This window comes from Trachemys scripta, chromosome 7 (assembly GCF_013100865.1).
Source record: "Trachemys scripta elegans isolate TJP31775 chromosome 7, CAS_Tse_1.0, whole genome shotgun sequence".
NCBI classification, from domain to species: domain Eukaryota; kingdom Metazoa; phylum Chordata; order Testudines; family Emydidae; genus Trachemys; species Trachemys scripta.
Window position 1 is genome coordinate 67,728,644 of NC_048304.1, and position 26,204 is coordinate 67,754,847.

The 26,204-nt window shown below is 41.0% G+C and overlaps 1 protein-coding gene across 1 annotated transcript in view; it reads right to left on the reverse strand.

Moving 5' to 3' along the window:
* Positions 1–5,997: 5,997 nt before the first annotated feature.
* The window catches only part of ZCCHC24 (zinc finger CCHC-type containing 24), a 161,326-nt gene continuing 141,119 nt past the window's right edge, over positions 5,998–26,204 (reverse strand). The window contains exon 4 of the mRNA XM_034775178.1: positions 5,998–13,740. Within this exon, the coding sequence (XP_034631069.1) occupies positions 13,627–13,740 (114 nt within the window). The 3' untranslated portion in view covers positions 5,998–13,626. The remainder of the gene's footprint in view (positions 13,741–26,204) is intronic.

A 26,204-nucleotide genomic window follows, 5' to 3' on the forward strand; every position in this document is an offset into this window, starting at 1 on the left:
TGCAATAAAAGACCTGTGGCTGGCCCAGGCTGACACGGGCTTGCGCTGTGGGGCAAAAAAATTGTAGTGTAAATATTTGGCCTTGGGCTGGAGCCCGGGTTCTGGAGCCTGGCAAGGGGGTTGGGTCTCAGAGCCCAGGCTCTAGCCCAAGTCCAAACATCTATGCTGCAATTTTTAATCTCACAGCCCAAGCCCTGTGAGATTGAGTCAGCTGACCTGGCCTCTGAGACTCGGTGCTTTTGTTTTTTTTATTGCAGTGTAGATGGATCCTGTAAGTCCCCTAAATCTGTGCCTCGGTTTCCTCATCTGTAAAGCTGTTGCAAATCTAAGAGCATGCCAGTTTAATTAAATCTGTAAGAAAAATTGGCTTAATTAAAGTGGTGCAATTCCCTAGTGTGCATGGAGCTATAGTGAAAGAAAAGAGTATATAACACTTTTCTGTTGGTATAACTGCCTTTGCATTTGTTGCACAGATTTAACTATGTTGGCTAACTACAGTTGTTGTTAAACCTGTGCAAAAAGACCTAAGTTAAACAAAGCAAATGCAGACTTCAGACCCAATAAATGTGGAAAACATTAACCAGGGCCGCCCAGAGGAGGGGCAAGTGGGGCAATTTGCCCTGGGCCCCGCAGGGGCCCCCATGAGAATGTCGGAGGCTCCCCCTGCCTTCACCTTCGCCCATCCCCCAGTGCCTCAGCGGGCCGCGTCCAAGAGTGGTCCTGGACAGCGCTGCAGCGGCATAGCCTGAGGTCCTCCTGCTCGGAGCCGCATGGTAAGGGGGCAGGGCTGTGAGCTCCGGTGGGCCGAGCTCCTGGATGCGGCTCGCTGAGGCTCTGGGAAAGGGGGTAAGTGGCATGGTAAGCCCCTCTGAGCCGGGCACCCTCCTGACTCCATCACCCCACAGCCCAGACCCTCAGCTCCGAGTCCAGCCCCTCTGAACCAGGCACCCCCGACCCAATCCCCCCCCAGCCCTGACCCCCAGCTCCGAGCCCAGCCCCTCTGAGCCAGGCACCCCCCGACCCAGAGCCCAGCTCCCTATCCAGCCCTGGGCAATGGTAGTGTCACCCCCAGGCAGCGACAGCCCATTGGCACCAACCATCACCCAGCGACAGCCCATTATGTAATTGCAAATGTATACATACCATTAAAGCATTTAATGTTTTTTAATAATGTATTTCGTGTATTTTCAAATTATTAAAAATTAATTTTTGAATGTATTTCACTGGTTATTTTTTACATTTCCAAATACATGTTACTATAGTATTGCAACTTTTCTTTATGGAAGGGGCCCCCGAAATTGCTTTGCCCCAGGCCCCCTGAATCCTCTGGGTGGCCCTGACATTAACTTCCCAATTTTGCACTTATGGGGGAAAAATGCACAAGAGAGGTTAGATGCAGTTTGAGTCTGTTCATTTAAAAAAGTATTTACAGTAAAACTTTCCTTACAAAAAAAATCTTACGTTTGCATATTTCCTATGATGAACATTCTATAGCTGACCAAGACTATTCTGTGTTGCTTGTAATTATTGTGAAAATGAAAGCTTCTGAGCAATATTCCCTAATTACAACAGAGTGATCTGTCTCACCTCACTTTTCCCCTTAAGCAATCAGGTTTGCTGTTCTGGGTTTTTTTGTTTTGTGTGGTTTGTATATGTGAATAAGTGGGATATAAATGAAGTGTGAAAAATAGTAGTTGTCTTTGTTCTTACTGCAGTATTTTCTATCCTTCTAAGAAAAAGCAGCAAAGGACAAATAGGCAACTTAAACATACAGACCTGTGGACAAGTGAATGCAGATGATGGCTTCCAATGTCTGGAAGAGTCAGATGCAATAAGTTAGCAATAGGAAATATTAAGGAAGATAGCAAGCTCACAGGAGCATGTATCTAGCTCTGACTGCTAAGCCAGGGTCTTTGTGCTGGTATTGATAATCTAGGCTGTGTGGTGTTTTGGAAGCTTTTCCCCCAGGTAGGAAGGACAAATATATGCAATTTTCCCTACTTTGATAGCGGTACATTTTATTTGTACTTTACAAGAAGCCAGCCCAGCTATTTGGTCTGACACCAATAAACCAATTTATTTCAAGGCTTTGATTCAAACTAATATGCCAAAGTTCAGAAGTATACTCACATATTTCCCAACGGCAGTAGGCCAAATTCAGACACAGTGTAAGTTATGTCCAACTTTACTGAAGTCATCTGAGTTGCACTTGCTTATGTTACATCTGGATTTTGCCCATTAAGTTTGCAAAACTGGAATGGAAACCTATGAAAACTGGCTAATATTGGACTGCTAGTACCTGCCACTTTAGGTCCAGGCCAGAAATAACACAAGGGAACAGTTCATTGTGGTAGATCGGCCTTTTTTGTTTTTCATCTCAGCTGGAATCAGAAAGGGCAGAGGCAAAATGAAAAATAGTTGGCGAATGGTGCAAGCCAAACTTTTGAAAACCTCTAAAAAAGCTTGGCTCTGATTTTCTTTGATTCTTGGGTTGGGCTTTTTAAAATCCATTTCAACTCACCAATTCTTAAAGAAGTCATACTGCTTTAACAAAATCTGGATGAAACTATGAAGGTTTAGTCTAATGGAGAGTGGAAGCCAAATAAATCTAAGTTTTGCAAAGTAGGGCCATGTTTGATGGGTAGGCAATCTAAATCATTTTAAGTCCATAATTACTGCATTGTTTCTCAGCATGGGTCACAGAGTGTCTACAGAGAATGACCAAGGTCATGGCTGTTCCCATGGTCTGCTCATCAGCCAGTTTGGGTTTGTTATATTTCTGGATTGTGCTTAAACAGTTAAGATGGTCAATCTTTTTTTGTTTCTTTCAGAGAAGCAATGGACCTGGAGTGTAACTCAGGGAGGTTCTGACATCCAGGAATCTGATTGTTTAGACTTGCATTTCAGCTCATTAAAGAAAAAACTAAACCGTACCGATGGAGGTAGGTTTTCCCGTTGCATTACATCACCACCAACAACCTTTTAGATTTTATGATGTTTTGAAGGGGAATTTTGTTTTAATTATGGTTTTTAGGGTCTGTCCTTGCTAAGAAGGCTGTGCCAAGCATCAAAACCTTTGTTTAAGATATGCTTGACGCAAAGATAATAAGTGAAGATAATTTTGTCATTTTCAACAAGCTAACCACTATGGGGTCAATTGTGAGTCTGAGCCCTGAGATTATCAATGTGTTGGGCCAAAAGATATCTGTTTACATTCACTCAGAACTGCGTGCTAGCAAACAATGGAATTGGAGGGGATATTATTTTTTCAGTACTGCAAGTTACTCATTTGTTATATTTATATGTTCTTTATGTAATACTTTTTATGGGCTGCTGCTATGAATCGACACAACAGACTCTAAGCATTACCAACATTCTGGGATCTGGTGGTTCACTTTCCTTTCTACCCCTTGCTTTGCCTTCCCCATATCTGGGGATAGAGATAAAAGGGAAACTCTTTGCTGATTTACTGCATGTACAATGCAATACTGGAGGTAGTAATAATCTTAGATGGCTTGTATGTGTTTGCTATGCACAGGGATGCACAAGCTTGAATGAGCATTTTTCTTGCTGGACAGCAGATTTAGGCATAAGTCATATAGTTTATACTTAACCCCATAGTGAAGTAGAATAAACCATAGTAATAGTGAAAAAACTTATTAAAATGTGATCTTACTGTGTTTTGAAAGGATGTTTTTGAGCTTTTGACCTCTGCATACTAAAACTGCATTTAAAAATCGAAGGTAACAATTTGGTAACAACAAATATTATAAGGCTTCGATGTTGTTTAAACAAGTTATTTCTTCTCTCTCTCTCTCTCTCTCATATATTTGTGCTGCTTATCTAAAGGGTGGACAGTTAATATGAAGAGCCTATTACTAACCTGTTTGTTTTGGCTACAGAAGTACTACTTTGGAGGTTTTGTAAATTGGGAGTGGGTTACTTTGACCCGTGACCTCCATCTCCATCCTGTAGTCCTCTGGCAAATGTAGTCTGGTGTTATTTTGTTAATGCAATGGTAAATATTGTTTGTGTTAGTGTTTGGTGTATTAAATATAGGAAGCCATTTCTATAATGAAGCATTGTAAGAGGGAAGTATACAACAGCATGGTTTGTCTACTCTACCTAGTTTATCTTCTGCTTTTTGGTTTAAAGGGCATGTTGGCCATTTAAGGTGCATGATTCTGTGCATAATTCCTGAGTATAAATAGAGGGCTGGGTTACTATGCGGTTTATTTCACCTCTGAGTTTTTGTTAGGGTAGTGCATTATGAGTACTAGGAGCAAGTTTTCTATCAAAAGGCAAAACTCTCCTTGGGATTCTAGATCAGCAGGCAACTTTGTAGTCACTTTTGTGGGGTAGCAGCACTATTTTATAACTTTAATTTAAAATGAAGAACCACTTGCTTTTCCAAATGATGGTAGAAATTACTTAGCCAGTCAAAAACTCCTTACAATTTAAAGTTTGAGGAGTTCAAAGTCACTGAATGAGGACAGTTGCGCAAGCCTTTCCACAGAGATCAAGTTATACCTACAGGATACATTGCATCCCCTAAGGATAATACTGTGGATATCAAATCTGCACGATGTTTCTTAGGGCAACTGGAGGCTTTATGCATCTATAAGGTGTTACATGTTTTTCAAATAATATGAATTGGAATTAAAAATAAAGGGAAGGTTTTATTTTAGAAGTAGCATATTTAATTAACAGAATTAATTTTAATGATCCATTTATATTTTTAATACTTCATACCTCTAAGGTAGCTCTGACAGGCTTAATAGAGCAGAGGTTTTCAACCTGTGGTCTGTGGACCCCTGGCAGTCCGCAGACTGTCTGATTTCCAAAGTGGTCCACACCTCTATTTGAAATTTTTTAAGAGTCCGCAAATGAAAAAAGGTTGAAAATCACTCTAGTAGAGAAATCAACTTTGGCTGAGGTTTCAAGAATGGCTTGTGACTTTATGAGTAAGGCTATGATTTTGTCATGGATATTTTTAGTAAAAGTCATGACCAGGTCACGGGCAATGAACAAAAATTCACAGAAGCCGTGACCTGTCCCTGACTTTTACTAAAAATGTCCATGACAAAACGGGGATGGAGGAGGGTCCAGCACCCTGCCCTGCTGTGGCTTGGAGCTGCGGCCCTTGCCCTGTGACTGGGAATTGGGAGGGACACCTGCCCATGGGGACTGAGGAGCTGCCGGGGGATTCTCCCGCACTGCCTGCAGTGGCGGCTGGGGAGCTACTGGGGAACTCCCCCTCGCTGGTGGTGGCAGGGGTACCCCGCAGCTCCCAGCCACCATGGGAGGTAGGGTACCCTGCAGCTCCCGGCTGCAGGCTGAAGTCACAGAGGTCTGATGAAGTTATGGATTCCCTGACTTCCATGACCTCCATGACCAAACTGTAGCCTTATTTATGAGCAGTGAATTTAATGGAGTTCAGTGTTGCAATCCTACATTTACAAATCATTGGTTTGCTCCCCCCTCCACAATCACGAGATTGACTTAACAGTCGTGAGACTTTTTAAAATAATGTGGTGGTGTTTTTTTAATTTGCCTTCTGGCATTGGAGGTTTTAGGGTTGACATTTTCCAGCTTTTCTCTGCAACCGTGAGGGCTAGAAAGGTACCCTTTTCTTTTTTTAAAGAACGTGAAGATTCTCGGGTAAGAACATGATTCTGAGGGCTTTAAGAAAAGCACTAGAGACCGTGATATTGGCGATACAACCATGAGCACTGGATGCACTACTGTAACTCTGTCCCCGACAGAGAAGACTTGCTCACAAGAGAAACCCTGCTAAATTGCAATGTGACCAAACTAGCAGAGGGCTAAAGGACTGAACTGGCGTGGTGATCTGCTCTTTCTAAGGTCTGGGTTGTTGGGATAAGCTCGTGCTATGACTGCCAGCACCCGGTCTTGCATTATTACCATGAAACCAACACAAGTTATGTTAAAACCCTGAAACAAACAACTCTCAACAAAAGCACACAACTCTGTCACTGTGTTGTTGCAATATTTTAATACAGCATTAAAATGCTATGATACTAGAGGAAAGCTGTATACTATCCAGCTAATAAGGCACATGTCGGAATGCCATTTTATGGACAATCCACAACAGAGGCTTTACAGTCTTTTCAGCAACACAGTCACTAGTTGAGTGAGTTATCATCTTGGTTGCTGAGGTAGGACTGGTCCCTCTGAGGCCTTTGTCCATAGGTTTTTGTTTTTAAGCTGTACAAGTTTATTAACAATTACAGAAAAGAAAATCATACAAATTGGCAACTAAAATTGACAAGGTCAGTGGGTACAGCTGGTTAAAAACAAACAAAAGTCATAATAATTAAGCTAATTTTTAAAGCTGCAGAAATTCATAAGATACAGTTTTAGCACTATTATACAATGTAGTGACTGCTGTACTAAATAACCTTTTAAAGGAAACAAAAGTCCAGAACAGGATTAGGCAAACCTTCCATTTAAGCATGGTTTAAAAACAAAATCCATTACATAATCAAGCTACATGAAACGTAAAGTGTAAAAATGCTTCAAATACATGCATATTCTATCACACTATGAATTCTAATTAAAATAGACACAAATCCCTACAACAATCTACCTTGATCCTTTTCCATTATGTCCTTTGATTGACAATATTGCTTTAGCCAGTATTGCGTTGCAGCTGTCTGTTTATTGTCTGCAAACTGTCATGAATGTCAGTTTGTCAAATGATGCCCCCCCAACCAAACCTTCACACGCACCCACCCTCACATTATGAAAAGAAAATCCCTACAATACAAAAACTGAATATCTGTGTTCCAGAATTTCTGAAAGCTGAATAGGTACTGTGCTTTCAGCATTTACTGTCTCTCTCACAAGGTCATAAAGTGATAGTATAATATTATCTGATCCTTACTCATGAATACATCTAGTTATAGCTTTGCCTAAAGAGGCAATACTTCCCAAAATACACATATAAATAAACTGCATAAGCTCATTAATAGAAGTCTATGCACTTGAATAATACATTGGTTACTTAATACTGATATTTTCATCCAAGGAAAACAAAAACAATATGGCTTAAAGAATTGCAAGGGTTTTTTGTCAGAATTATGTACCAACTTTCATATAATATTCTATGTAGACAATATTTCCTTCTTAATGTAGTTCTGTTGCATACTTTATACAAACAAAAGCATTGTAAAAAAACAAAAATGTAAATTACTTCCATAAATATTTTCTTGAGGATATACCCTTAGTTTTGCAAAATACTTAAGAAAACTCTTACCTCTGTTAGTATTCTAGTTGAGAGCAAGGCCCTTTTGAAAGCTTCCAAGTTGTAAAAACACTTTTTAAAAAAAACAAAACAAACAATACTATTTTTCTTTTTTTTAAAAGGCCCTCAAATATATACAAAAAAGTTACTGCAAAGAGTTTCCAGATAAGATAATTCAGTATTACAAGAAATATTTGTAACCATTCAAAAATTTTAACATCTAAAAAGGTTTCCAAAATACACACATAGTATTAAAACAAAACAAAAACAAACAAAAACTGAAATGAACTCCGTCAAGTATAACTCAAGATAAATACACATCTGCAAGTAAAACTGTAAAATACTTCATACAGGGGGTAAACATTAATATCAATCAACTACATCTAGTAACTGCACACGATTGTCCCTTTGAAATTCATCCTAAAAACGCAAACCGTCATCCATACATCTAAAATCTCTATCAGCCCTCTGAGCACTTAGGCAATATAAATGGACAGCAGTGGTTTTTGCAGATGTAAAACTGATATGCACTGATATTCAATCAGGAGTGGAGTGATGTCTTAAAAAATTACATTTTGAGGGGCTAAAATTCCATCAAACTTCTAATTATGTTGGCAGAAGCAAGTGAGAAACACATGCTGAGTCACTTCATTTTAACAATGCTTGTATGTTGATGAATTACTGCATGCTATTCACTGACTAGCACTTAGAATATGTAGTGGACACAGGGCCGGCTCCAGGCACCAGCTTACCAAGCAGGTGCTTGGGGCGGCCACTTCGGAGAGGGGCGGCACGTCCAGCTGTTCAGTGGCAATTCGGCGGACTGTCCTTCACTCCTGCTCAGAGCGAAGGACCTCCCGCCGAATTGCCGCCGCAGATTGCGATTGTGGCTTTTTTTTTGTTTTGTTTTTGTTTGGATGCTTGGGGAGGCCAAAACCCTGGAGCCGGCCCTGACTGGACACACACAAATGATTTAACTGCAAGCCAGAGAGAACTAATCTATTTATTTCTAATACTTTCAAATGGTCTTAGTTTTCATCTACTGGTTTAAGTAGTTTCATTTTTGGAATAATGGCTATAGCTTCAAGAGTCTGCAATTAATGTCTAGTCTAAATTCCATGTTGTACAAAAAAGGTAAAATATAGAGGATCCTTCTATAAATGGCCTCCTCTGATATACATAACTTCACATTATAGTTTACAGACTAGGTCCCATATAATGGGGAACTTTAAAATACACTTATTTGCAGAAATAATATTTACCTTTTGTGTATTTACTTGCAATTAAAAAACAATTTTGAGACACCAAGGCCTTGGATTTTTCTCAGGTGGCATCATAATGTATTATGGGGAAGCAGCAGTAGAAACTGGGTAACCTGGGGCCAAGATTTAAATTATTTGGGGGGTGGGGGGGAAGTATCCTCAGCTGGTGCAAACTGATGTACCCCTGTCAACTGATTATTTTTTTTCCTGAGCAATAGTGATCCAGAAGATCAGGTATACATGAAGGTTCTGATTGACTGAAGGAAGGAAGAATTATGACTTACATGGAAAAAATGAATGATAAAAGTCTCCAGAAGAAACAAGGAATAGGGTGTGGTGCACAGTTCAATTCACAGGTAGATAACAATCTAATGTTTATAATTGAGTTTCCCAAACATATCCATAGGATCAAATCCTGCTCTCACGTGTGCCGCTATCAGCAGACTCAGGGAAGCGACTTAAATTCCTTCGGGCAGAATTTGACTGAATTAATTTGTACTGAATCACAAATGTTTTCACTAAGACTTGCTTTTGACTTTCAATAAAACCGCTAAAACCCAGCATGGAATACCAGTTGATGAGTTAAAAAACTAGAGCTGATCAAAGAAAAAATGGTAGACATTTTTCATGAAAATTTGAGGAAAAAATAATCCCATAATTTCCAGGTCTAAATCAGAAATTTTGAAGAAAATTTTCAAATTTGAAAAATTTCAGCCAGTTCAGCTGGTCAAAAATGGGATGAATTTTTACCAAAAAAACTGAGCAAAAATCATCTTCACTTACTCAACATTAATTTTTTTTTTATAAAGAAATGTGTAAATCTGAAATTCAGAAAATTTCAACCTTTACTAAAAACTATGCCATTACTAAAGACTAACAACTGTGAACTACTGCAGATTAACAGTGGAATATGTTCTGATACTGATCTATAAATCCATATACAATAAGGATACTTACCAATAAAGATAAATCCCAAGAGCTCAACATTCCACTCCTACAAATAAACCCATCAGGAGGGGGCCGGAGTACACCTGAAACTTTGTTTGGCCATGTGGGCTTTTCCCCAGATCCACCCCTTGAAGTGATGGGGTTTTTGACAATGCACAGTGAGTCTGGGTGTCCCAAAAACCCAGAGGGAATGCCAAATTTCATCCCTGTGGATGTAGGGGCAGTAAGCATTGTGAGCTGACTTCTCCAGCTCTTTGGCATTTCGTGTTGTTCACTCTTTCTCCACACCTCACGGACTGCACCATATATCTTGCTTCATTGATACAGATGGAAACCATGGCCAGAATAAATTCTGCATGAAGCAACATCTATCCCTACCAGGCTCAGAGAAAAGCATGCTGCTTCCCTTTCTGCCCCCTCTTTCTGGCTTATATACCTGTGGCGCCCCCATTATGTGGAGTGGTTTTTGTGGACTCTGGGGAGAGGGGAGCAGGCCAGGGAGTGTTGCTTCTTGCTTTCCCACAGTCTTAACTCCTTCACTACCTGCTTCTGGCCCCTCTTCTCCAGAATAAGCAGAGAGGAGGATCCCATTTGCCCCTTGATTATTTCAAATGTGCTTACTAAGTATGAATTAAAGATGTACTTACTAGGTCACCAGTGACAATACATTTGGTGGGTTTCATTCTACACCTCATTTGGGTACATTGTGCAAGATTAAGTGGTAATTGCTTAATCACCACAGGTGGAAGACTACAATAAGAGGGGGATGCTATTGGTCATGAAAAGGGTTCACTGATAGAGATGTGTAGGGAAGCTTGCATAGTCCTTGCCTGGTTCCAGCCAGCAATAGTCATCCTTTCCTTTCACTAACTAAAATGGGGTGGGGTGGGATGGGGAAACTCCAAAGCCCGGAGAAGTCAATGGGAGTCTTTCCATTGACTTCATCTGGAGTTGGACCAGGACCCAAATGCATTTGATTTGTGTCTTCAGTTAATGTGCTGACATTTCTAACATGTAGAATAATATGATGACATGAGTGTTTAACCTCCAACAAGTATGTTAAAAAAAAAAAGGGTTATTCTATGCATATGCAAATGGTAGTTGTATTAAAGCCACATTGGATGTATATTTGGGAACCTTGCTTTAAAGCATTCCCTAGAAATCTATAAGCTAAAAGTAATGCAGTACTGAACCTGAACAAATAACATTTAAAATGGTACTAATGTGAAAAAGGCAACAATTTTGTTTAATAATGTCCTTCAACTGGTCTATGTTAAGATCCTGCAGTGGCTTAAATATAGCATGTAATTATAGCTACCTATAACTACATATTTTGCAGCTCTGATGTTCATCAACAGCAGGGCCGGCTCCAGGCACCAGCACAGCAAGCAGGTGCTTGGGGCGGCCAACGGAAAGGGGCGGCACGTCTGGCTCTTCGGCGGCAATTCGGCGGGAAGGACCTGCCGCTGAATTGCTGCTGAAGAATGAAGCAAAGGGCTGCCAATCGTGGTTTTTTTTTCCCCCCCCGCTGCTTGGGGTGGCAAAAATGCTGGAGCCGGCCCTGATCAATAGTATTTCTTCTTTAAGTAGTTGCCACAAATTTGAAATTACTTTGAAATGGAGAGGCAGATTGGTTGATACATTCTTAGCTTTATGAAGAAAACGGCTTTTCTCTTAGCTTTTGTTTGGTGCTATTTCTTAACTTTTCCTTTAGCTGGATCTTAAGTGTCAAAGAAATTGCTGCTAATATACCATTAAGTGCTCAAGGGAAAAAATTATAGCCAGTTTATTGTATGGCCTTCTTGCAATATTCCCCTTTGCATTACTGACACCCCAAACAATGGGTCAAAATTAACACTGAGGCCAAGTTTTAAAAACCCACCTCTAAACTGGCATGCACAAATGTTCTTATTTCATGGGCAAACTAAGAAGATTTGTTTAGAAAATCTGTCCCTAAGTGTACTTTTCAGTCTTCGGCTAAGAATGCGTTCCCTCTTGAAGATGCTAACTGTCTCACTTGATTTAGGCAATCAAAATCTGTGATCAGTGTTAAATTTCAGTCATTTTTGTTTTAAATTATGGTACTGCTAACTGGGCAAAATTAGTCTCAAAGTGTTTAACTTAATATTATTTTGTAATTATATAGCAGTTTTCATCCAACAATGTCAAAAGGCCTTTAGACATTAAATAAACCTCACAATACCCTGGTGAGGTAGGTATGTTAAGTATTATTATCCCCATTTTGCAGATGGGGAAACTGAGGCATGGAGAGGTTCAGAGAGTTGCCCAATGTCAAACAGCAGGCCACTGGCAGAACCCAGGACAGAATCCGTGTGTCCTGTCTCCCAGTACACTACTCTAACTAGTAGACCACATTACTTACAACTTGAATTTTTGGGTTCCCCATAAATTGTGAAAACTGAATTTTGTGTGAAATTTCTAAACAAATCATTTTTTGCCCCATCAACGTTTTGCCCTGTTCACAGACAAACATGGAAATGGCAAAAGTTTCACTCTAGATCAACTTTGTGAAGATCTTCACATTTCACATGCGAATGCTTACTTACAAGTTTTTAATCTGCTTTACAAGACTTTGACTGGTTGTATTGGTACCACCTCATCCTACCTTAGCATGCGATAACTCTGGATTGTATCTATCAAATTTAACTTTGAAACAGCTTTAACTTGCTATGAGTGTTTTGAATTTAAAACAGTTCCACTACATAACAATAACACACACATCCATTTCTTAAAGAAAATGTCATGAAAATTATTGATTTTAAAAAAACACCCTCCTGTAGCTTTCTATAGAAGCTTTCTATAGAAGTGGATGACACATACAAGTCTTATTCATTCTGTCCTTTTGCCAATCTACTCTTAAAAATACATACAAAACCAGACTACTGTCTTGAGGTACTTTCATTTCATGACATTCCCCAATCTCTGATAATATATTTTTCTTTGTAACAGGATCTTCCTGCACAAAGTCCCTTCTACCTGAAATAGGACAACCACATACAATTACTACATTTCTCCTAACCTATATAGATGTTTTAGAAAGACAGAGAAGAGGGTAGGTTATGTTCTTCATGCCCTATACAACCCCTGTGGCTACATAAGTATATACTTTTATATTAATAAATTTGCACAGTAGAAAACAGGACATAAAAATATTTCCAGAAAGTGGCTTTCGAACTAGTATAAATATTAAGTCTGGTTACTCACTCAATTAGGGCTTGGGGACAAATTTCATCATTCTCATTCCCCATTATTCACAGTAAATTTAGTGTGCTTGTGGCCTAATGAATAGCAAATACACATAAAGGGCCCATTTAAAAGAAATTATATGACAAGAGAAGGATTTCAGTCAATCACAGCCTGAGGAAAGCAAACACTATTCTCTCCCAAAAGATGCTGGAATCCTTACTGACAATCTATCCAGCTGCTATTCTCTATTTCCATAAAAAAAAAACCCCACTCTCTCAAACAATTATACACTTTGTTTTACCTTCACTGAGTCCACCTACACCCTACCCAAGTTATATTAAGCAGTGGAAGTCCAAGAAAGCAGTAGCATGAAACTTTCAAATCTTCCAAAGCAAGGAAAACATGATAGTTTCCCTTCTTTAATGCTGTGGCTTGTTGAATCTTCCTTTGTCTTGTCGTATAAGAGGAATAATGTTCATGGGGTTAGCGAGCACTCCCAATTAGTGGCCTTGCAGGTTACCTAAGTCCTGCAAAAGCCATTCATAATGTTTACTCCCCAGTGAACATTATATCTTGCCTAACACACAGCACTTCTCTTCATTTCACCTGGCCATGATATAGGAACTGTGTAAACAATCAACAGAAACCACAGCAGTGGTTCCATTGTGAACACTATCAGTAACACTGTTTGATAGATATATAGATAGATCGATATATAAAACACACCATAGTCCTATAAATATATCTTGCACGTATACACATACACAGGAAAAGTGTTACATTCTATTAATGGTAAGGCATATTATTAGTTAAAGATAGGCAAAATTGGCAATCTTTTTTTTAGTTTTTTTTTTTTTGTCTTGTATTCTGTGTTGCTGTTGACCGCGTGCTGCCAAAGGATCTCGCAGGATGATGGGGACGGAAGAGGCCACCCTTGAAGGTTTATTGCACACGACGGCAGTAGTAGCCCAAAACTTTGCACTTCTCACACAGATGCTGAGGATGCTCCTTGCTCTGATCTGAAACATCCAGGCCATCCGGCTTTTCCAGGGGTCTCTGCAGGGAAGAAAGGAAATAGCGCATACTATAGTAAATGTCACTGACAATCGATCGTGACTAGGCCTACAAACCCAACTTTTAAGGTTATTTTGCTAGACTTTCTCCAAGTTCAGCTAATGGTGCTATATTTCTTTCCTGAAAAGCCAAAACATGTTGCCAGCCATCTGGCTCTGCAATGGTGGGAACTGTCTCGACAGCATGAATGTCATTCCCTTTCACACAAGGTCTTGTAAACCCTTACTCTAGCTATATTGCTAAAAAAGACTTAATTTATAACCTCATGCTATAAAACAGCCCCATTTATTGACTTGGCCTCAGTGATTATGTCCCAAAGGCATTAGCACTTAGAACATAGGCATCCCATTGCCTCAGGCACGCCCGGGGGGTTAACGCCATTAGGATTTTCGGTGCTAATACCAACAAGTCATCTTGCCAATGTACGGTTATGAAACAAGTAACGGAGGTTTGCCTGACACACACCTCCATATTTGGAGAGCTGGAATTTCCCAAACACAGCAGCTGCCAAAGTAGGGGAAGAAAACTGCTCAACTAGTAACATGGTTAAGTATTTGTAATAACAGTTGAGTAAGATTTGGTGGGGGGGGGGACAGAGGAGGGAATCATCAAAACAGGGAGTGAAAATTCCTCAGATTTACTAGATCTTGTACTTTAAATTTCCCTAAGATCTAAAAGCTTTCATATTTGTTTAAAAAATAAAACACCCACACTGTATATCAAAGCAAGCCTGCCTGTTTGAAAGATCTGATGGGTACAAAGGTGAGAGAGACATAAAGATGAAATAATACAGAGTGCACTTTATAGTGGAATCATGAAAATGTATAACTTCTCTGGCTTTCTAAGAATCAGGGGTAAAAGTAAGTCCAGTGACTTACCGGTATGCTGGGGCCAGCTCTGGCCCCCGGAAGGGGCTTGGCCTAGGGAGTCAGAGCCAGTCCCAGCCCACTCTGTAAGGTAAGTGTGTCCCCCCCCCCCCCCCCCCCCCCGGTAGCAGCAGCAGCCTGGGGCTCCCCTGCTTCTACCGCCCCGGCCCTGTAAATAGCCGCAGGAGCCCTGGGGAAGCGGCGGAGCTCCGGCGGCTATTTATAGGACCGGGGTGGCAGAGGCAGCTGGAGCCCCGGGCCCTTTAAATAGCCCCTGGAGCCTCCCGCTACCCTGGGCTCCGGGAGCTATTTAAAGGACCCGGGGATCCCGTGCTTCTACAGCCCCGGCCGGTACACCGTACCGGGGCGTACTGGCTTACTTTCACGTCTGCTAAGAGTGCATTTAAAAGGCAGTCTGGTTGCACGATGGTTTGCAATAAAGGCGGCAGTGAGTGTTCCATGGTACTGTGGATAGTGACAGCGAATGGGGTGAAATCTGAAAACAAGCCAAAGATTTTCCACTGTTTTAGGAATAATAGCTTCTTGCTGACTCTCTCAAAATATTGTTCTTGGGGAGGGAAGTGGAGAAATATACAGTAGACATTTAACCCTGTTCACCTCCCTGCCCCATTCCCAAACCCTCGCTCCAATCTTGCCTGAAGCGATAAAATGTTAAGAGCATTCAATGTTCTAAATTATTAAGATTTCTAAATTAACAACAATTGACTAGATGATCACATTGGTCCCTTCTGGCTTAAAGTCTATGAGTTTATGAATTTAAATGTCTGCTCTTCATTCCAGCGTAACCCTCTTAAAATATTGAGCATCAAAACGAAAAGGCCATTTGAAACTTTTAGTGCAAGTAGTAACAACCCAGAGTTGAAGGGGTACATTTTATTGCATTCTAAAAGAAGAATAAAATAAGCCAAAATCTACTATATTCTACTTAGCCCAAGAAAGGATACCTGCAACTTCTTGCTGTGTTCATTCTTCTTTCTGAGCGCTGAGCTGAACATTTTCACTTATTGCCTTTTACAGATAATAATAGCAAATGGAATTAATTCTGTGGAGATTGCCAATAGTTTGTTCACCCCTTTCTCTACAGTACATGGTCCAATGCTTTGTCCACTGGGGGCCAGATTCTGAACTGGTGTAAACGTGCATAGTTCTGTTTACTTCAAGGGACTAGCACATGATTAAAATTAATCACAAACTTCAGTACTTAGCTGGATCAAGTATAGCGTTCCCAGCATTCAAAGCCTGTGAAAGATTCCCACTGACTTCAGAGGGCTTTGGAACAGGCTATTAATGAGTTCCTTAAAAACAGAGCATTAGATTCCAGCCCTGTGCTCATTCCACTAGGCCGCACAGTGGTTCTGCCAGTCTAGTAACGGAGATATATGTGTATATATATAAAACCAAGATGAATAAGCAATGTAAGGTCTGTTTTCAATTGGGAAAAATGGTCATTCCCCCTTGTCCCCCCCGCCCCCGCAAATATTTCCTTCATATGTCACCCAAGGAGATGTGTTGGATAATATATGCTTTCCCTGAAGTTTGACCCCCATCTGCAATACAGTCTAAGTTGAGATTCAGGCACTACAAGAGTTAATTTGTATCCCAAGAGGAGAGCTTCTGGAAGCTTTGAAATGCTACAGTTAAAACAGAGCAGCCATTCGGCACAGCTCTGATTGCTTCTACATACTAGCTGTGCTCTGATTAAAGAGAAAAATACAGCAGTTATCATGTTTATTGATATAAGCCAGCTCTTTTTTTTTTTTTTTTTTTTTTTTTAACACAAGGCCTCGGGAATCGTTTTTCCTGGAAATAGTGCAAAGGACGTTGGGAATGCCTTGGAGTGCCAAGAGTTTCTTGGACTGCTGTCAGAAACAATACCTCTCCATGGTTTGCGTTCCCCCTGTGATGACTGAGCTCAGCTTTTTTGGCCTGGGAGCCACTTAGATTTCAGAAATGTTATTGTTACCAGCACGTTACGACATACAGGCTGGGGAAAGAAGGGTTATGAACACAGGAAACCAGGTTGCTTGGGGCCAGCTGGAAGGCAGAAAGCAGTGTTAGGGCTGCTATTTTGATGAGGTTAGAGGGCTATATCTCCAGAAACTACACTATGTATAGAGAGGTTGAATAAAAAAAATAAAATGTGTTGCTTCAATATTTAAATGCACTGAAGGGCTTGGCTTTGGTGTGTATCTAAGTTATTTGCTGTAAAAATTAATCTGCCCCATTCCTATTATTCCTTTATCATTAATAATGATAAAACAAATATTTCATAATAAAAAACAATGTGGAGAGTGCTAGGATGAGCGCAGCATTCCCGCTCCACCCTTTTTACACCATGTGAAAGGTCCAGAGTGGTGTAAAGAGGCCCTAAAAGCCCCATGTCCAGCTATAGCAGAATTCCCCTAGCACAGGCATGGTGCAGGACAGCTATAAGGATGCCTCCTGAGGTTCTGGAAGGTGTACCGGGGGGACAAGGGGTTGGTGGCAGGAGGGATGTATTGAGGGATGCAGGCTGCAGAGACTCAGAGCTAGCTGCTGTAACACAGACAGGCCCACAGGGCTATCTAAGGGTATGTCTACAGTACAAGTGCTACAGCGATGCAGCTATAGTGCTGTAATATAGACACAACAGAAATGGATGGAGTTTTTCTGTCATTGGAGTAAATCCACCCACTTGAGAGATGGTAGCTAGGTCAATAGAAGAATTCTTCCATCCATCTAGGTGCATCTACAGTGTGGTTAGCTCAACCTAACTACATTGCACATGGCATGACATTTTTTGCAGCCTTGAGTGATATGTTGCTAGGTCAACCTAGGTTTTAGGTGTAGATCAGGCCTAAGTTATGTCAAGAGCCTCTTCAGCACCCCAAGATCTGGAGGGCACAAAGGTGGCTTAAAGACACCACAGCCCCCTCCCCTGTAAGCTCTGTGATGCACCTCTTAGAGGCCCATCAGGGAATCTCACTTATGTTTCTTTGGTCACAAGTGCTGGTCACTGGAAAAATAAGAAACTGAGAAGTAGTGATGGTAAAACAAAACAAAAAAACAACTGTCAAAAAATGTCCATTGGGAAAATGGCTTTTCAGTTTATGAATGCTTTCATGGAAAAAATATCAATTTTTCACTGAAATTTTTCAAGTTTTTATTGAAAAACTGAAACTGTTTTAAACTGAAAAAATTGGGTTTTGGTGTTTTGTTTTTTCAATAAAAACCCATTTTTGTAATTGACAAAAATTGAAAAAAAAATCTAGTTTTTCACATAAAGTTTTCTTTGTGTGTGGGGTGAGAGGGGGGGAAAGAAAATTCTGACCACCTCTACTAAGAAGGCGTTGGGCTGCAGTGACTATGCTGTGCCTGCATGGAATAAAGCTGAAATGATTCTATATTTAAACAGCAAGGCCTGCTTCCCAAATTAACTTTTAATTGAAGCCTTTTGCTAAGCCACATTCAGCATTTTTCTGATTATAATCCCCACCCCAGTAAATAAATAATTAACCAAAACACCAAAAAAACAAATGAAACCTTATGAGTTGTTAGAAAAATAAGGCGAGTCTGCACGAGCAATGGAAGTAAGACCAGGGACAGTGCACCACTGTCCATCACTGCCTGTCTACAAGTGGTAATTTACAGTCGCAGATGTGTGTACTGTAATGGATCTAAGCTCACTGCGCTATGTCTCAAAGGTACGGTACAGAGTTCATATTCTGGCTTTGATCATCCCTTTTGAGATTCACAGCCCTCAGTTTGTGGATCTTTCCCTTCCTGTGTGAAAAGAGAGGGCCTCCCTCTCACCCCATACCTGTGGAGGCTTCTCAATGCGTCCCTAAGTCTGTGTTTGCGGGAGGGTTGGAGACCGCACATGCCGGGGAAAAGAAAAGCTGGTCCAGAAGAATGAAATATATTTAGGAGAGAGAATTCAGCTTCTCTCCAACAGAGCTGTGCCACCAAGGAGATGGGGTTGACAGGAGCATTAAGGTGCAGAGCCAGTGTGGAGACAAAATGGCTCCTGCAGATACAGAGAGATTCTTCCTGCCTGGGGGCATGCTTCAAGGTCATTCCCATGGGATGGTGTGGGGGAATCTCCACATGGGGGTCCTCATGGATGTTCACTTCCCCCCTCACAGATTGTACCATGGACTGGAATGACCTGCCCTGTTTTTAGAGATGTATTTTTAAGTAGGGTTACCATACGTCCGTTTTTTCCCGGACACGTCCGGCTTTTCGGCAATCAAACCCCCGTCCGGGGGGAATTGCCAAAAAGCCGAACAATGCCGGCAGGGCACTTCCCCTCCCGCGGCTGCTCTGCTCCTCCCCTGACTCTTCGGCTCTGTTTAAGAGCCGAGCTGCCCGAGCGCTATGGGCTTCAGGCGGCCCCCTTGCCTCCGGACCCCAACTGCCGGCCGGGCACTTCCCCTCCCGGGCTCCGGCGGCGCAGTGTCCGGAGGCACAGGGGCTGCCCGAAGCCGGTAGCGCTCGGGCAGCTCGGCTCTTAAACAGAGCCGAAGAGTCAGGGGAGGAGCAGAGCAGCCGCGGGAGGGGAAGTGCCCTGCCGGCATTGTTCGGCTTTTTGGCAATTCCCCCCGGACGGGGGTTTGATTGCCGAAAAGCCGGACGTGTCCGGGAAAAAACGGACGTATGGTAACCCTACTTAAAAATACATCTCTAAAAACAGGGCAGGTCATTCCAGTCCATGGTACAATCTGTGAGGGGGGAAGTGAACATCCATGAGGACCCCCATGTGGAGATTCCCCCACACCATCCCATGGGAATGACCTTGAAGCATGCCCCCAGGCAGGAAGAATCTCTCTGTATCTGCAGGAGCCATTTTGTCTCCACACTGGCTCTGCACCTTAATGCTCCTGTCAACCCCATCTCCTTNTCTGCTCCCCGCCCGGCCCCGCGCCCAGCCCGGCCCGGCACTGCGACCCCGGCCCGGCCCCGCACCGGCCCCGGCCAAAGAGGCCCCGGCCGAGCCCTCCCTCCCTCCTGATTTTCCCGGACATGCCCGGCTTTTGGGGATTTCCCCCCGGACGGGGATTTGAGCCCCCAAAAGCCGGACATGTCCGGGAAAATCCGGACGTATGGTAACCCTATGCAGTCTGTTAATTTGGAGTGATATATACACACACTGTGCTCTCTCAGGGTTACTTTAATTGTTGTTCTTGTTCCTTGCTGAAATAAGATATTCAGATTGGAAATATCTGGTTACTCTTTGGGCTTGGCTACACTTGCAAGTTAGAGCACATTAAAGCAGCCACGGGCGCCCTAGCTCACTACCCGTCCACACTGGCATGTTCAGAAAAATAATGCCATTTGATGGTACTTTTTTTCGGCTTTCATTGATGGTCCACAGGTATTTCATGGCAGCAGCACAGGAAGGAGGAGTGGAGGACCAGCAGTGAAACAATTGAGGAATGAAAATCGTAAGACATGGGGAGCGTCACACAAAGCAAAAAGAAACCATCAAATGAAGTTACATCAGCCTGTGACAAGCTTTGAGACTACCTAGATCCAACCAAACTGTGTGTGATAATTCATCATAATTTATTATTTGGGGAGCATCGGCAACACCTTCCACTATACAAATTCTTCCATCCCTTCTTTTACAGAGCTTGAATGCCTTATTTGTACACAGTGCTATGAAAACATTGAGAAGACTTATCCTGTCCCAAGAGATTCAAATCTAATTTGGATGGATAGGGTGTGTGGAATAACAGTGCAAGACTGAATGGAGACCTTCTCTGTGGGCAGCTGGCATTGGAACTCAATGGGTTGTAAGAAGCAAAGACCAGGTGGCCAGCCCATGGAATTGTGGCTGTTCCAAGCAGAAAGGACCTAATGCTGAAACGTGTGCATGGGAGAAGACAAAAAGAGACTGCAGAGCATATGAAACAAGCAGAGGCACTGGAGGGGATGGAAGAAGAGAAATGTAGGTGGGAACAGTCGTGACAAGCTTGGAAGTTGAAAACAACTAGTTTGTATTTGACACTAGAAAAGAGATAGAAAATAAGACAAAATTTCATAATGCCACTATATAAATCCAGTGTACATCCACACCTTGAATTCTGCATGCAGTTCATTTGTATTGGAAAAGATAAAGAAAAAGGCAACAAAATGAACAACTTCCATATGAGGAGAGATTAAAAAGACTAGAACTGCTCATCTTAGAAAAGAGATAACTAAGAGGAGATATAATGGGGGTCTATAAAATCATGAATGGTGTGGAGAAAGTGTATAAGGAAGTATTATTTACCCCTTCACATAACACGAGAATTAGGGGTGACCCGATGAAAAGATTAGGCATCCGATTTAAAACAAACAAAAGAAAGTGCTTCTTCATACAATGCATAGTCAACCTTTGGAACTTGTTGCCAGGGGATGTTGTGAAGGCCAAAACTATAACTGAGTTAAAAAAAAGAGCTAAATAAGTTTATGATAGGTCCATCAATGGCTGTTCACCAAGATGGTCAGGGATGTAACCCTTAAATCTCTGACTAGCAGAAGCTGGTATACTGGACAACAAGGGATGGATCACTTGAAAATGCCCTGTTCTTTTCATTCCCTCTGAAGCATCTGGCAGCAGCCACTGTCAGAAGACAGGACACTGTCTGACCCAGTATGGCATTCTTCTGTTCTAATTAATGGAAGTTAGGAGTGATTTTGTGTAACTATTTTCAGGCCAAGTCCTCAGCTGGTGTACATTGATTAATGGGACTATGTTAATATGGCTATATCACCAGTTGAGGATATGGCCCTTTGTGCTTTTACTTATGTTCATGTCAAGATGCCCTTTTCCTTTGTAGGTCACAATCAAGCATTTATCAAGTGGTAGTGATAGGAATGAGCAGGGGGTTAGGATACTAAACCCAACCATACTGCAGATAAGAAGCATTGAACAGATACTGAGATTCTTGCATCATCAACAATTTTGTCATCATCAACAATTTATTATCAAAGAAGACAAATACTGACTGAAGCAAAGCACTGGCCATTCTTTTTCCTTTATGGGCCAGTACCTCTGGATGTTGTTGACTGCAAACAGCTGGCGCTGTTAAGCCTTGCTGCATACCTTCTTCTCAAAAAAGGGAATTCTGAGTGATAGGGATATATCCCTCTAATGACATTTTGAAGCATGGTGACTTTTCAGTGAAAGAACAGAGTATAGTAAATTTGGTTCTTCTACTTGCATAAACTAGCATTTGCACAGCACACTTGGAATACAGGACCTACCCCAGTAATACCACAAAGTATTTGGACTAGAACGGAATGAAATTTTTTGACTGAAACATTTTCCAGCAAAAAATACAGATTCAGTGACACTGAAACATTTCACGAATTTGTATTAATCTTAGTGAATTGTTTCAGTCAAAACGTCCCTTCCCCCCAAAAAAATCCTCCAAAAAAAGAAACATTTTGTTCTGACATTTTCCAGAAGAAACATTTTTGATTTTAGCATTCAAATATATTTTTGATTTTGAAATTTCCTTTCAATGTATTTTTAAAAATTTTTAAATGTAATAACGTGCTTTAAATTAAAATGAAACATTTGATTTTGGGTGGAACAAAATGTTTTGTTTGACCTGAAATGATATTTTTTGCCCTTTTGATTAGCTGAAACTTTAGACAAAAATCATTTTTGGTTTGACCCAAATGATTTTTTTGAAATTGCCAGTGAACTGAAAAATCCATTATCCACCCAGCTCTAATTTCACAAGAGAATTTCCCAAGTAGTCCGTGTCTTATAGCGTACGTCTATACTGCCGTGTCAGCTGACTTGGGCTAGGGCTGCGGGGCTATAAAATTGCAGTGTAGGTGCTCGGGCTCGGGGACCCTCCCCACGATTGGGGACTCAGAGCCCAGGCTCCAGTCCAAGCCCAAATGCCTACATTGCAATTTTATAGCCCCACAATCGCGAGCCTGAGTTAGCTGACACAGGGTCAGCTGTGGGTGTTTTACTGCAGTGTAGACATACCCATAATGGCCAATATTAAACGATTCAGAGCACGGTACAAATCCCTTATATTAGTCTGATCCTACACTGTTGAAGTCAATAGGAATTTTCTCACTGACTTCAATGAGCACAGGTTCAGGCCCACTGAACCTAATTGCACCATGGGAGGAAGAACAGATTTCATCCTCACTCTATCTGCTTATGTCTTGAAGCATGAAGACTGAAAGCACTTGTAAATTTTATACTAGCTACTGAAACTGCAGATCACTTTAATCCCTTCACAATTTTATTAAGATGATGAGCCCTCTATCAGAATGGCATAGCAAAGATCAAACAATGACAGCTGTGATTACAGGTCCATATGCTTCTGCATGAGGGGAGGCTTCTTCAACTGCCATCAAATATGGTGATTTATAAATCTCATGCTATTTTAAAAACCAAGAACTGGACCAGGAAGGAAGAAAAGGACAAAAAGGCTGGCTTCAGGGTCTGGTGTTCTATGTATCCTATGTAATCCACAGATCTTAATGCACTTAGGCTTAAATTAATTAATATTGGCAAACAACACTTGTAGGAGGTAAGCAGTATATCCCTGTTACAGATCAGGAAACTGAGGCACAAGAAAGTTTTAGTTGCTTGCCCAAAGTCATGCAGTAGATTGGTGTCTGAGCCAACAATGAAATTCCAAAATGCTAGCTCCCAGTCCAGTTTTTTGAACCAGCAGGCCAAACTTAAGATGGGTTTAATAATGTGAAACTATTTATAATAGTGGTATTTTAGTGTGTGTGTATGCACGCAATTAAATAATAAAAAGCAACTGAATAGTACTACATTCATAAAAACATGTTAGTGTCTGTATTTCATGACCCATTCAGTATCTACTTGTATGGAACTGTGTTAAAATTCTTAGGGCTGAGGTTTCAACAGCCCAGAGCCAGTCACAAGTGTATTCACAGTTGCCTCACAGACTGACCATTTGCAAACCGCTTATTTGTATGTTCAAACACAGTAATTGTGTGTGCAAATAGAATGCACATTTAGATCGCAGCCTTGGAATATGGGATTTAAAAAAAATCAGGTCCTAAGCATTTAGATTTACTAATTTTTTAATAAAAAATAAAATAAAAGTCAACTGATTGTTTATGAACCTCTTGAAAACTATTGGATTATTTGGATCAGAGGATTAGTACCTGTATATATGATGTCCAGAAAGTATTAAGTACCATAGTTAAAGACCCACTACACAGCTACAAATCCCTATTACACTTCCTGATGTGTAGTCTGCCACATATCCTTGATGCCCCTTTGGCAACTGACTACTCTAAGTCATGTATGGGGGTGATAGTATTTGGATCAATCAAGGAAGCATGTTGAATTTATGAAGTCCATGTAAGCTGTCTTTTGCTGCTTGCTTTGTGTTTAAAACACTTACATACGAGTCATTTATAATCTCTTGTTAGAAACCAGAGTTCTCCCTATTTTTGTTTAAATGATTCTGTGGCTCAACTTGGATTTGAAAATCCAATTAGATGCCTAGATGCATCTTTAGATGCCTAAATACCATTAAAAATCTGGCCCAAAGAGATTGTGCCTGTGTAACTGGGCCTGAGTCTCTTCCATGACATCAAAGGGTGCTAACTGCAGAGCATCTAACCTTATTTTTATTGGATCAGTTTTCCTTTCTACCTATTGCATATATCATATGTCTGGACAATTCTTCTATAGATGGACAGCTGGTAATTTGATTTGCTCTTCAAATTTGTTCTACCTGTTTTATAGAAATGCCTTTTCTCCTCCTTACTAGATAGTTTCACATTCTGCTTAAACCTTATACAGCTCTTCGTCTCACAGAGTGCTCTATTCCTTGTTTAGACTCGGCCAAGATGAATCACATCTGCAGCAAACCACCTCCCGTGGAATGTGTTAATCCCATTTTTCCATTTACAAAAATGTTCTCCAAAATTATAAAAACTCCATCACATTTTTCCTTGAGGTATCTTGCATTTACTCCAAATTGGCTATTTTAAAGTAAGAAACTGTGGTGTTGCATCTCTGTATACTTGCTCTCATAAGTATTTCACGTCTAATTATATTGAAATAACTAGATCCTAGATCTTGATCAGCATCAACTGTGCCTTTCATACTTGACTCACTTCCAAGAATGAGGCCAGGAGTAGCCTCGGATTCTGTCTGTCTGCATAAGGAAACAATTCTGCAATAAAACTAGCAATGTGTTTTTTACATAGTCAGTATCCTATTTGATATCAGAGTAATCAAAATCTCCCAATATCAATGTTTTGGGCTCATGAGGAAATGATTTTACATGTAAGAGACCTTTGTGAACTGATTTCTCTAATGTTGGAGGTACAATATAGAATTTCCAGTCTCCCCTGACCAACTTAAGTGTTCGTTTCTACTGGGTCAAGCAAATTTAGTTTCTAAGTCCAGCGAGTGGTTTTCCTACATATGCAAGTTTCATCAGAAAATATTCATAGCATTTCTTTCTGCAGCTTTGATATAAGCTCACTGCCACTTCAGCTCCATTTTCTCAATCCTTCTCTAAATTAGATCTGTGTTCAATCACATCACACTTGAAAATTGTAATTCTCTGCCAGCAGACTGACTGTGTTTCATACTCCTAGCATTCGTACAAGATGGACGTGTAGTGTGATGAGTGGAAGTGAAGGAGAGTAACATTTCAGGAGGTTTTCATGGGATGCTATTTTGATAGGATACTGGGGGTTCAGGAATACAAGTTGGGACCAGGCTGCTATCGCTGTCTCTATAATCTCAGCATATTTACTAAAGCTTTCTTTCCTACAACTCTGCTTGCTTGCTGCATCACTTATTAATAACAAAACAAGACACCTTTTTCTTTACACCTAAGCTGTCTTGCTTTACTATGTCACTGTGTTAACCCCGAGGTATAGCACGTTGGGCTCATCTCTGTGTTTGTTTCCATCACTAATCTTAAAACATTGTCCAGATGAATTGACATGGAAATGAGAATGTCGTGTTCCTTAACGATGATGTAAATCAGGAATAACTTCACTGGTGTCAGTGAATTTAAACTGTAATAAAATTGGCATAAGAGAGAGGAGAATCACTAATATTAGGAGGCCTGTTATTGTTAAACCTTATGCTTTACCATAGCATCCAAAGGTTCCTCTCAGGGTTGGGACTCCATTGTGCTGGTTGCTGTACAGAGACAGACTGTTTCTGATCTGGAGAAGTTTTCCAATGAAGAGAAGGGTACCCAAATTTTGAAACCCTGAGACAATGATAGGCAAGCTGGTCAAGACAGTGAGCAAAGGATGTCAGACTAGATGATCTGGTGGCCGGATGATCTCTGGCCTTAAACTCTATGATACAGTATCTTGTTTGCATATAACTTGGCATAAAACCCACAATAATATTTGCTTACACTTGTGCTGCAAATCCTTTCCTAGATGAATAGAAATCGCTTGTTTGTGTTCACTAGGAACAAAAACCTGCAGCTGATCAGGCTTGTCCATACACTGTTACCCCAAGTTACATTTTGGGTCCATCATGATTTAAAAGTCAGGTCAGAATTCTCCTGATTCCATGCCTATATCTCCAGTGTCCAT